Source organism: Nerophis lumbriciformis, linkage group LG11 (genome assembly GCF_033978685.3).
Source record: "Nerophis lumbriciformis linkage group LG11, RoL_Nlum_v2.1, whole genome shotgun sequence".
Classification (NCBI taxonomy): domain Eukaryota; kingdom Metazoa; phylum Chordata; class Actinopteri; order Syngnathiformes; family Syngnathidae; genus Nerophis; species Nerophis lumbriciformis.
Window position 1 is genome coordinate 52,414,989 of NC_084558.2, and position 13,339 is coordinate 52,428,327.

The 13,339-nt window shown below is 43.3% G+C and overlaps 1 protein-coding gene across 1 annotated transcript in view; it reads right to left on the reverse strand.

Moving 5' to 3' along the window:
* Nucleotides 1–363: 363 nt before the first annotated feature.
* The window catches only part of enoph1 (enolase-phosphatase 1), a 23,117-nt gene continuing 10,141 nt past the window's right edge, over nt 364–13,339 (reverse strand). The window contains exons 5-6 of the mRNA XM_061966333.1: nt 12,478–12,601; nt 364–832 (exon numbers count right to left, since the gene is read on the reverse strand). Coding sequence (XP_061822317.1) covers nt 693–832; nt 12,478–12,601 — 264 coding nt within the window. The 3' untranslated portion in view covers nt 364–692. The remainder of the gene's footprint in view (nt 833–12,477; nt 12,602–13,339) is intronic.

The window sequence follows — 13,339 nt, forward strand, 5'->3', positions numbered from 1 at the left end:
AGCGTTAAGGTAAAGGAGCATGTGGGGTCAAAAATGTAAATACATTTATACACGATTATTGCTATCATTGTCTTTTGTTGTGCCCTACAAAGTGTTGATACTGTAAATATTGTACATATGACACACCAGCTGTTTGATTGCATCTTAGTAGTAGTTTTGGTGAACACATTTGGAGGTGTGGGAATCCATCGTCTACCATTCGGAAAACGCCATGTAAAATCACTAATGCTAAACAGTAGCATGTATATGGCGTATCCCATGTAAATTAGCATTGAGCTAACATATTTTGAAAAGTGGATCCTTGCCTTTTTCATCAAGCATGCTGGCTTTGTTGGCATGGAAAAAGACAACATGACCTTGAAGCAGTTTGCGACGGATACTCTTGTTTGCCCGCCAAGTGCTTAGGCCGGGCGCCAGGTCTGTCACATGCAACAAAAGGTACCGTTTGACTTTACGTGAATGGATGCTCGTGAGAACCCAGGGAATATGATGGGTAGCCCGCACAATGTGTGGTAGTAAATAAAGTAGTCTGTCACTGGACTGGATGGCACATTTAAATAAGACATGACAACAAGTTTCCTGGGTATAAAAAGAAAAGTTCCTGTGAGGCGACGCAGCACCTGAACCTCCGTGAGACGTCCAACAGTCGGGACGGGGAAAAGAATCGAAAGAGCCCATCCGTCTTTTTGCCGCTAAACCCGTCCCGCCACTTGCAGCTGCTCGAAGGACGCGATGATGTCATAGTGGGCCCTCTCTTCGTCCGTCAGCTCCGTGTTGCCCGGTCGCACCACCAACACCACCTGCACGCCCGCGTCCTGCGCCGCTTTGGCCTCTGTGATATCATCATCATGGGAGACAACTTTCATTCCGTGTGAAAAACCACACACAGTCTCCATTAGATCTGTCGCAACTTGCTGATAATAAGCACATTATAATGGGACTGTCTGTCAATAAAGCTTGTCTAACAACTCCAATCAGTAGATATCATCAATAAGGTGTCTCATCTGATACTGGATGTATCAGCAAGAAACTGATATCACATTGTGTGTGCTGGCATGTAAAATATACAATAATCCTGCAACGAGTTTACTTGTGTGTGATATCATGTGCGATACAAGCAGTCCTGCAGCGTGTTTACTTGTGTGTGATATCATGTGTGATACAAGCAGTCCTGCAGTGTATTTACTCGTGTGTGTGATATCATGTGCGATACAAGCAGTCCTGCAGTGAGTTTACTTGTGTGTGATATCATGTGCGATACAAGCAGTCCTGCAGTGTATTTACTCGTGTGTGTTATATCATGTGCGATACAAGCAGTCCTGCAGTGAGTTTACTTGTGTGTGATACAAGCAGTTCTGCAGTGTGTTTACTTGTGTGTGATATCATGTGTGATACAAGCAGTTCTGCAGCATGTTTACTTGTGTGTGATATAATGTGTGATACAAGCAGTTCTGCAGCGTGTTTACTTGTGTGTGATATCATGTGCAATACAAGCAGTTCTGCAGCGTGTTTACTTGTGTGTGATATCATGTGTGATACAAGCAGTCCTGCAGTGTATTTACTCGTGTGTGTGATATCATGTGCGATACAAGCAGTCCTGCAGTGAGTTTACTTGTGTGTGATATCATGTGCGATACAAGCAGTCCTGCAGTGTATTTACTCGTGTGTGTGATATCATGTGCGATACAAGCAGTCCTGCAGTGAGTTTACTTGTGTGTGATATCATGTGTGATACAAGCAGTTCTGCAGTGTGTTTACTTGTGTGTGATATCATGTGTGATACAAGCAGTTCTGCAGCTTGTTTACTTGTGTGTGATATAATGTGTGATACAAGCAGTTCCGCAGTGTGTTTACTTGTGTGTTTTATTATGTGCAATACAAGCAGTCCTGCAGCGTGTTTACTTGTGTGTGATATCATGTGCAATACAAGCAGTTCTGCAGCGTGTTTACTTGTGTGTGATATCATGTGCAATACAAGCAGTTCTGCAGCGTGTTTACTTGTGTGTGATATCATGTGCGGTACAAGCAGTCCTGCAGTGTATTTACTTGTGTATGATATCATGTGCGATACAAGCAGTCCTGCAGTGTATTTACTTGTGTGTGATATCATGTGTGATACAAGCAGTTCTGCAGCATGTTTACTTGTGTGTGATATAATGTGTGATACAAGCAGTTCTGCAGTGTGTTTACTTGTGTGTTTTATTATGTGCAATACAAGCAGTCCTGCAGCGTGTTTACTTGTGTGTGATATCATGTGCAATACAAGCAGTTCTGCAGCGTGTTTACTTGTGTGTGATATCATGTGCAATACAAGCAGTTCTGCAGCGTGTTTACTTGTGTGTGATATCATGTGCGATACAAGCAGTCCTGCAGCATGTTTACTTGTGTGTGATATAATGTGTGATACAAGCAGTTCTGCAGTGTGTTTACTTGTGTGTTTTATTATGTGCAATACAAGCAGTCCTGCAGCGTGTTTACTTGTGTGTGATATCATGTGCAATACAAGCAGTTCTGCAGCGTGTTTACTTGTGTGTGATATCATGTGCAATACAAGCAGTTCTGCAGCGTGTTTACTTGTGTGTGATATCATGTGCAATACAAGCAGTTCTGCAGCGTGTTTACTTGTGTGTGATATCATGTGCGATACAAGCAGTCCTGCAGCATGTTTACTTGTGTGTGATATAATGTGCGATACAAGCAGTTCTGCAGTGTGTTTACTTGTGTGTTTTATTATGTGCAATACAAGCAGTCCTGCAGCGTGTTTACTTGTGTGTGATATCATGTGCAATACAAGCAGTTCTGCAGCGTGTTTACTTGTGTGTGATATCATGTGCAATACAAGCAGTTCTGCAGCGTGTTTACTTGTGTGTGATATCATGTGCGATACAAGCAGTCCTGCAGCGTGTTTACTTGTGTGTGATATCATGTGCAATACAAGCAGTTCTGCAGCATGTTTACTTGTGTGTGATATCAGGCGCGATACAAGCAGTCCTGCAGTGTGTTTACTTGTGTGTGATATAATGTGCGATACAAGCAGTCCTGCAGCTGGTTTACTTGTGTGTGATATCATGTGCGATACAAGCAGTTCTGCAGTGTGTTTACTTGTGTGTGATATCATGTGTGATACAAGCAGTCCTGCAGCGTGTTTACTTGTGTGTGATATCATGTGTGATACAAGCAGTCCTGCAGCGTGTTTACTTGTGTGTGATATCATGTGCAATACAAGCAGTTCTGCAGCGTGTTTACTTGTGTGTGATATCATGTGCAATACAAGCAGTTCTGCAGCGTGTTTACTTGTGTGTGATATCATGTGCAATACAAGCAGTTCTGCAGCGTGTTTACTTGTGTGTGATATCATGTGCGATACAAGCAGTCCTGCAGCATGTTTACTTGTGTGTGATATAATGTGTGATACAAGCAGTTCTGCAGTGTGTTTACTTGTGTGTTTTATTATGTGCAATACAAGCAGTCCTGCAGCGTGTTTACTTGTGTGTGATATCATGTGCAATACAAGCAGTTCTGCAGCGTGTTTACTTGTGTGTGATATCATGTGCAATACAAGCAGTTCTGCAGCGTCTTTACTTGTGTGTGATATCATGTGCGATACAAGCAGTCCTGCAGCGTGTTTACTTGTGTGTGATATCATGTGCAATACAAGCAGTTCTGCAGCATGTTTACTTGTGTGTGATATCAGGCGCGATACAAGCAGTCCTGCAGTGTGTTTACTTGTGTGTGATATAATGTGCGATACAAGCAGTCCTGCAGCTGGTTTACTTGTGTGTGATATCATGTGCGATACAAGCAGTTCTGCAGTGTGTTTACTTGTGTGTGATATCATGTGTGATACAAGCAGTTCTGCAGTGTGTTTACTTGTGTGTGATATCATGCGTGATACAAGCAGTCCTGCAGTGTGTTTACTTGTGTGTGATATCATGTGCGATACAAGCAGTTCTGCAGTGTGTTTACTTGTGTGTGATATCATGTGCGATACAAGCAGTCCTGCAGCGTGTTTACTTGTGTGTGATATCATGTGTGATACAAGCAGTCCTGCAGTGTATTTACTCGTGTGTGTGATATCATGTGCGATACAAGCAGTCCTGCAGTGAGTTTACTTGTGTGTGATATCATGTGCGATACAAGCAGTCCTGCAGTGTATTTACTCGTGTGTGTTATATCATGTGCGATACAAGCAGTCCTGCAGTGAGTTTACTTGTGTGTGATATCATGTGTGATACAAGCAGTTCTGCAGTGTGTTTACTTGTGTGTGATATCATGCGCGATACAAGCAGTCCTGCAGCGTGTTTACTTGTGTGTGATATCATGTGTGATACAAGCAGTCCTGCAGTGTATTTACTCGTGTGTGTGATATCATGTGCGATACAAGCAGTCCTGCAGTGAGTTTACTTGTGTGTGATATCATGTGCGATACAAGCAGTCCTGCAGTGTATTTACTCGTGTGTGTTATATCATGTGCGATACAAGCAGTCCTGCAGTGAGTTTACTTGTGTGTGATATCATGTGTGATACAAGCAGTTCTGCAGTGTGTTTACTTGTGTGTGATATCATGTGTGATACAAGCAGTTCTGCAGCATGTTTACTTGTGTGTGATATAATGTGTGATACAAGCAGTTCTGCAGTGTGTTTACTTGTGTGTGATATAATGTGTGATACAAGCAGTTCTGCAGTGTGTTTACTTGTGTGTGATATCATGTGTGATACAAGCAGTCCTGCAGCGTGTTTACTTGTGTGTGATATCATGTGCAATACAAGCAGTTCTGCAGCGTGTTTACTTGTGTGTGATATCATGTGCAATACAAGCTGTTCTGCAGCGTGTTTACTTGTGTGTGATATCATGTGCAATACAAGCAGTTCTGCAGCGTGTTTACTTGTGTGTGATATCATGTGCGATACAAGCAGTCCTGCAGCATGTTTACTTGTGTGTGATATAATGTGTGATACAAGCAGTTCTGCAGTGTATTTACTTGTGTGTTTTATTATGTGCAATACAAGCAGTCCTGCAGCGTGTTTACTTGTGTGTGATATCATGTGCAATACAAGCAGTTCTGCAGCGTGTTTACTTGTGTGTGATATCATGTGCAATACAAGCAGTTCTGCAGCGTGTTTACTTGTGTGTGATATCATGTGCGATACAAGCAGTCCTGCAGCGTGTTTACTTGTGTGTGATATCATGTGCAATACAAGCAGTTCTGCAGCATGTTTACTTGTGTGTGATATCAGGCGCGATACAAGCAGTCCTGCAGTGTGTTTACTTGTGTGTGATATAATGTGCGATACAAGCAGTCCTGCAGCTGGTTTACTTGTGTGTGATATCATGTGCGATACAAGCAGTTCTGCAGTGTGTTTACTTGTGTGTGATATCATGTGTGATACAAGCAGTTCTGCAGTGTGTTTACTTGTGTGTGATATCATGCGTGATACAAGCAGTCCTGCAGTGTGTTTACTTGTGTGTGATATCATGTGCGATACAAGCAGTTCTGCAGTGTGTTTACTTGTGTGTGATATCATGTGCGATACAAGCAGTCCTGCAGCGTGTTTACTTGTGTGTGATATCATGTGTGATACAAGCAGTCCTGCAGTGTATTTACTCGTGTGTGTGATATCATGTGCGATACAAGCAGTCCTGCAGTGAGTTTACTTGTGTGTGATATCATGTGCGATACAAGCAGTCCTGCAGTGTATTTACTCGTGTGTGTTATATCATGTGCGATACAAGCAGTCCTGCAGTGAGTTTACTTGTGTGTGATATCATGTGTGATACAAGCAGTTCTGCAGTGTGTTTACTTGTGTGTGATATCATGCGCGATACAAGCAGTCCTGCAGCGTGTTTACTTGTGTGTGATATCATGTGTGATACAAGCAGTCCTGCAGTGTATTTACTCGTGTGTGTGATATCATGTGCGATACAAGCAGTCCTGCAGTGAGTTTACTTGTGTGTGATATCATGTGCGATACAAGCAGTCCTGCAGTGTATTTACTCGTGTGTGTTATATCATGTGCGATACAAGCAGTCCTGCAGTGAGTTTACTTGTGTGTGATATCATGTGTGATACAAGCAGTTCTGCAGTGTGTTTACTTGTGTGTGATATCATGTGTGATACAAGCAGTTCTGCAGCATGTTTACTTGTGTGTGATATAATGTGTGATACAAGCAGTTCTGCAGTGTGTTTACTTGTGTGTTTTATTATGTGCAATACAAGCAGTCCTGCAGCGTGTTTACTTGTGTGTGATATCATGTGCAATACAAGCAGTTCTGCAGCGTGTTTACTTGTGTGTGATATCATGTGCAATACAAGCAGTTCTGCAGCGTGTTTACTTGTGTGTGATATCATGTGCAATACAAGCAGTTCTGCAGCGTGTTTACTTGTGTGTGATATCATGTGCAATACAAGCAGTTCTGCAGCGTGTTTACTTGTGTGTGATATAATGTGCGATACAAGCAGTCCTGCAGCTTGTTTACTTGTGTGTGATATCATGTGCAATACAAGCAGTTCTGCAGCATGTTTACTTGTGTGTGATATCAGGCGCGATACAAGCAGTCCTGCAGTGTGTTTACTTGTGTGTGATATAATGTGCGATACAAGCAGTCCTGCAGCTTGTTTACTTGTGTGTGATATCATGTGCGATACAAGCAGTTCTGCAGTGTGTTTACTTGTGTGTGATATCATGTGTGATACAAGCAGTTCTGCAGTGTGTTTACTTGTGTGTGATATCATGCGTGATACAAGCAGTCCTGCAGTGTGTTTACTTGTGTGTGATATCATGTGCTATACAAGCAGTTCTGCAGTGTGTTTACTTGTGTGTGTGTGATATCATGTGCGATACAAGCAGTCCTGCAGCTTGTTTACTTGTATGCGATATCATGTGCAATACAAGCAGTCCTGCAGTGTATTTACTCGTGTGTGATATCATGTGCGATACAAGCAGTCCTGCAGTGAGTTTACTTGTGTGTGATATCATGTGCGATACAAGCAGTTCTGCAGTGTGTTTACTTGTGTGTGATATCATGTGAGATACAAGCAGTTCTGCAGTGTATTTACTTGTGTGTGATATCATGTGCGATACAAGCAGTCCTGCAGTGAGTTTACTTGTGTGTGATATCATGTGTGATACAAGCAGTTCTGCAGTGGGTTTACTTGTGTGTGATATCATGTGTGATACAAGCTGTCCTGCAGTATGTTTACTTGTGTGTGATATCATGTGCGATTCAAGCAGTTCTGCAGTGTATTTACTCGTGTGTGATATCATGTGCGATACAAGCAGTCCTGCAGTGAGTTTACTTGTGTGTGATATCATGTGCGATACAAGCAGTCCTGCAGCGTGTTTACTTGTGTGTGATATAATGTGCAATACAAGCAGTCCTGCAGCTTGTTTACTTGTATGCGATATCATGTGTGATACAAGCAGTCCTGCAGCGAGTTTACTTGTGTGTGATATCATGTGCGATACAAGCAGTCCTGCAGCTTGTTTACTTGTATGCGATATCATGTGCGATACAAGCAGCCCTGCAGCGTGTTTACTTGTGTGCGATACAATCAGTCCTGCATCATGTTTACTTGTGTGTGATACAAGCAGTCCTGCAGCTTGTTTACTTGTATGTGATATCATGTGCGATACAAGCAGTCCTGCAGCGTGTTTACTTGTGTGCGATACAAGCAGTCCTGCAGCGTGTTTACTTGTGTGTGATACAAGCAGTCCTGCAGCTTGTTTACTTGTAAGCGATATCATGTGCGATACAAGCAGTCCTGCAGCGTGTTTACTTGTGTGCGATACAAGCAGTCATGCAGCGTGTTTACTTGTGCGTGATATCGTGTGCGATACAATCAGTTCTGCAGCGTGTTTACTTGTGTGTGATATCATGTGTGATACAAGCAGTCCTGCAACGTGTTTACTTGTATGCGATATCATGTGCGATACAAGCTGTCCTGCAGCGTGTTTACTTGTGTGCGATACAAGCAGTCCTGCAGCGTGTTTACTTGTGTGCGATACAAGCAGTCCTGCAGCGTGTTTACCTGTATGCGATATCATGTGCGATACAAGCAGTCCTGCAGCGTGTTTACCTGTGTGCGATACAAGCAGTCCTGCAGCGTGTTTACTTGTGCGTGATATCGTGTGCGATACAATCAGTTCTGCAGCGTGTTTACTTGTGTGTGATATCATGTGTGATACAAGCAGTCCTGCAGCGTGTTTACTTGTATGCGGTATCATGTGCGATACAAGCTGTCCTGCAGCGTGTTTACTTGTGTGCGATACAAGCAGTCCTGCAGCGTGTTTACCTGTATGCGATATCATGTGCGATACAAGCAGTCCTGCAGCGTGTTTACCTGTGTGCGATACAAGCAGTCCTGCAGCGTGTTTACTTGTGTGCGATACAAGCAGTCCTGCAGTGTGTTAACTTGTTTGATATAATGTGCGATACAAGCAGTCCTGTAGCATGTTTGTGCAAAGATGAACCTCTTTGCACAAATAAACACGCTGCAGGACTGCTTGTATCTCACATGATATCACACACAAGTAAACACGTTGCAGGACTGCTTGTATCGCACATGATATCACACACAAGTAAACAAGCTGCTTCTTGAATAGGAAATGTCACACTACACAATAATAAAAGTATGTATGATTAGCGCTGATATCGCATCTGATCAGTATTGGTCAATACCCCAGGTAGAAATATGAGAAGTGACACACCTCCTGTATGAGACAGCTGCTCTGCCAGAGAATAAGAAGAAGTAGCAGGCAGGATCAGTGTTGTCTTTCATTGACTAGCAACACATCTAAATATTGCACAACAATGTTTATTACTAATTATGTCTACTTAGACTGACACATGAACTCCTAATGTGAGACACAATGGTGTGAATGTGAGGGAGTGAAATGAGACACAATGGTGTGAATGTGAGGGAGTGAAATGAGACACAATGGTGTGAATGTGAGGGAGTGAAATGAGACACAATGGTGTGAAGGTGAGGGAGTGAAATGAGACACAATGGTGTGAAGGTGAGGGAGTGAAATGAGACACAATGGTGTGAATGTGAGGGAGTGAAATGAGACACAATGGTGTGAATGTGAGGGAGTGAAATGAGACACAATGGTGTGAATGTGAGGGAGTGAAATGAGACACAATGGTGTGAATGTGAGGGAGTGAAATGAGACACAATGGTGTGAATGTGAGGGAGTGAAATGAGACAATGGTGTGAATGTGAGGGAGTGAAATGAGACACAATGGTGTGAAGGTGAGGGAGTGAAATGAGACACAATGGTGTGAATGTGAGGGAGTGAAATGAGACACAATGGTGTGAATGTGAGGGAGTGAAATGAGACACAATGGTGTGAAGGTGAGGGAGTGAAATGAGACACAATGGTGTGAAGGTGAGGGAGTGAAATGAGACACAATGGTGTGAATGTGAGGGAGTGAAATGAGACACAATGGTGTGAATGTGAGGGAGTGAAATGAGACACAATGGTGTGAATGTGAGGGAGTGAAATGAGACACAATGGTGTGAATGTGAGGGAGTGAAATGAGACACAATGGTGTGAATGTGAGGGAGTGAAATGAGACAATGGTGTGAATGTGAGGGAGTGAAATGAGACACAATGGTGTGAAGGTGAGGGAGTGAAATGAGACACAATGGTGTGAATGTGAGGGAGTGAAATGAGACACAATGGTGTGAATGTGAGGGAGTGAAATGAGACACAATGGTGTGAAGGTGAGGGAGTGAAATGAGACACAATGGTGTGAAGGTGAGGGAGTGAAATGAGACACAATGGTGTGAATGTGAGGGAGTGAAATGAGACACAATGGTGTGAATGTGAGGGAGTGAAATGAGACACAATGGTGTGAATGTGAGGGAGTGAAATGAGACACAATGGTGTGAATGTGAGGGAGTGAAATGAGACACAATGGTGTGAATGTGAGGGAGTGAAATGAGACACAATAGTGTGAATGTGAGGGAGTGAAATGAGACACAATGGTGTGAATGTGAGGGAGTGAAGTGAGACACAATGGTGTGAATGGGAGGGAGTGAAATGAGACACAATGGTGTGAAGGTGAGGGAGTGAAATGAGACACAATGGTGTGAAGGTGAGGGAGTGAAATGAGACACAATGGTGTGAATGTGAGGGAGTGAAATGAGACACAATGGTGTGAATGTGAGGGAGTGAAAAGAGACACAATGGTGTGAATGTGAGGGAGTGAAATGAGACACAATGGTGTGAAGGTGAGGGAGTGAAATGAGACACAATGGTGTGAAGGTGAGGGATTGAAATGAGACACAATGGTGTGAAGGTGAGGGAGTGAAATGAGACACAATGGTGTGAATGTGAGGGAGTGAAATGAGACACAATGGTGTGACTGTGAGGGAGTGAAATGAGACACAATGGTGTGAATGTGAGGGAGTGAAATGAGACACAATGGTGTGAATGTGAGGGAGTGAAATGAGACACAATGGTGTGAATGTGAGGGAGTGAAAAGAGACACAATGGTGTGAATGTGAGGGAGTGAAATGAGACACAATGGTGTGAAGGTGAGGGAGTGAAATGAGACACAATGGTGTGAAGGTGAGGGATTGAAATGAGACACAATGGTGTGAAGGTGAGGGAGTGAAATGAGACACAATGGTGTGAATGTGAGGGAGTGAAATGAGACACAATGGTGTGAATGTGAGGGAGTGAAATGAGACACAATGGTGTGAATGTGAGGGAGTGAAATGAGACACAATGGTGTGAATGTGAGGGGGTGAAATGAGACACAATGGTGTGAATGTGAGGGAGTGAAATGAGACACAATGGTGTGAATGTGAGGGAGTGAAATGAGACACAATGGTGTGAATGTGAGGGAGTGAAATGAGACACAATGGTGTGAATGTGAGGGAGTGAAATGAGACACAATGGTGTGAATGTGAGGGAGTGAAATGAGACACAATGGTGTGAATGTGAGGGAGTGAAATGAGACACAATGGTGTGAATGTGAGGGAGTGAAATGAGACACAATGGTGTGAATGTGAGGGAGTGAAATGAGACACAATGGTGTGAAGGTGAGGGAGTGAAATGAGACACAATGGTGTGAAGGTGAGGGAGTGAAATGAGACACAATGGTGTGAATGTGAGGGAGTGAAATGAGACACAATGGTGTGAATGTGAGGGAGTGAAATGAGACACAATGGTGTGAATGTGAGGGAGTGAAATGAGACACAATGGTGTGAATGTGAGGGAGTGAAATGAGACACAATGGTGTGAATGTGAGGGAGTGAAGTGAGACACAATGGTGTGAATGGGAGGGAGTGAAATGAGACACAATGGTGTGAAGGTGAGGGAGTGAAATGAGACACAATGGTGTGAAGGTGAGGGAGTGAAATGAGACACAATGGTGTGAATGTGAGGGAGTGAAATGAGACACAATGGTGTGAATGTGAGGGAGTGAAAAGAGACACAATGGTGTGAATGTGAGGGAGTGAAATGAGACACAATGGTGTGAAGGTGAGGGAGTGAAATGAGACACAATGGTGTGAAGGTGAGGGATTGAAATGAGACACAATGGTGTGAAGGTGAGGGAGTGAAATGAGACACAATGGTGTGAATGTGAGGGAGTGAAATGAGACACAATGGTGTGACTGTGAGGGAGTGAAATGAGACACAATGGTGTGAATGTGAGGGAGTGAAATGAGACACAATGGTGTGAATGTGAGGGAGTGAAATGAGACACAATGGTGTGAATGTGAGGGAGTGAAAAGAGACACAATGGTGTGAATGTGAGGGAGTGAAATGAGACACAATGGTGTGAAGGTGAGGGAGTGAAATGAGACACAATGGTGTGAAGGTGAGGGATTGAAATGAGACACAATGGTGTGAAGGTGAGGGAGTGAAATGAGACACAATGGTGTGAATGTGAGGGAGTGAAATGAGACACAATGGTGTGAATGTGAGGGAGTGAAATGAGACACAATGGTGTGAATGTGAGGGAGTGAAATGAGACACAATGGTGTGAATGTGAGGGGGTGAAATGAGACACAATGGTGTGAATGTGAGGGAGTGAAATGAGACACAATGGTGTGAATGTGAGGGAGTGAAATGAGACACAATGGTGTGAATGTGAGGGAGTGAAATGAGACACAATGGTGTGAATGTGAGGGAGTGAAATGAGACACAATGGTGTGAATGTGAGGGAGTGAAATGAGACACAATGGTGTGAATGTGAGGGAGTGAAATGAGACACAATGGTGTGAATGTGAGGGAGTGAAATGAGACACAATGGTGTGAATGTGAGGGAGTGAAATGAGACACAATGGTGTGAAGGTGAGGGAGTGAAATGAGACACAATGGTGTGAAGGTGAGGGAGTGAAATGAGACACAATGGTGTGAATGTGAGGGAGTGAAATGAGACACAATGGTGTGAATGTGAGGGAGTGAAATGAGACACAATGGTGTAAATGAAATGAGAAAAAGGAAGAAGGTGCAAACCTCGAGTGACATCTGTCAGGAAAGTGATCTCCTCCGCTGGACAGCCCATCCTCTCCGCCATCCTCTCGTAGCTTTTGGCGTCCACTTTGGCGCCGATGGTCGTGTCGAAGTGGCCGTCAAATAACTGCAAGGAGGAAGTGATGTCACACAAAGAATACAGGCTGGGTGTGTGTGTGTGTGTGTGTGTGTGTGTGTGTGTGTGTGTGTGTGTGTGTGTGTGTGTGTACAGTAGGATAGTACGGTATACCGCTACTAATAAAGTACCGTGGTACTAATTCATTAAAAACATTACTATACTGCCTCTGATAAATACTGCTTTATTTTTTCTAAAGCGTGTGTGTACTCACATTTTAAACGTGTGTGTACTCACATCTAAAAAGTGTGTGTACTCACATCTAAGACACATGTGTACTCACGTCTTAAACTTGTGTGTACTCACATCTAAAAAGTGTGTGTACTCACATCTAAGACACGTGTACTCACGTCTTAAACTTGTGTGTACTCACATCTAAAGAGTGTGTGTACTCACATCTAAAAAGTGTGTGTACTCACATCTAAGACCCGTGTGTACTCACATCCAAAAGGCGTGTGTACTCACATCTAAAGAGTGTGTGTACTCACATCTAAAACACGTGTGTACTCACATCTGTGTACTCACATCCAAGACAAGTGTGTACTCACATTTAAGACACGTGTGTACTCACATTTAAGACACGTGTGTACTCACATCTAAGACGCGTGTGTACTCACATCTAAAACGCGTGTGTACTCACATCTAAAAGGCGTGTGTACTCACATCTGAGACAAGTGTGTACTCACATCTAAGACAAGTGTGTACTCACATCTAAGACATGTGTGTACT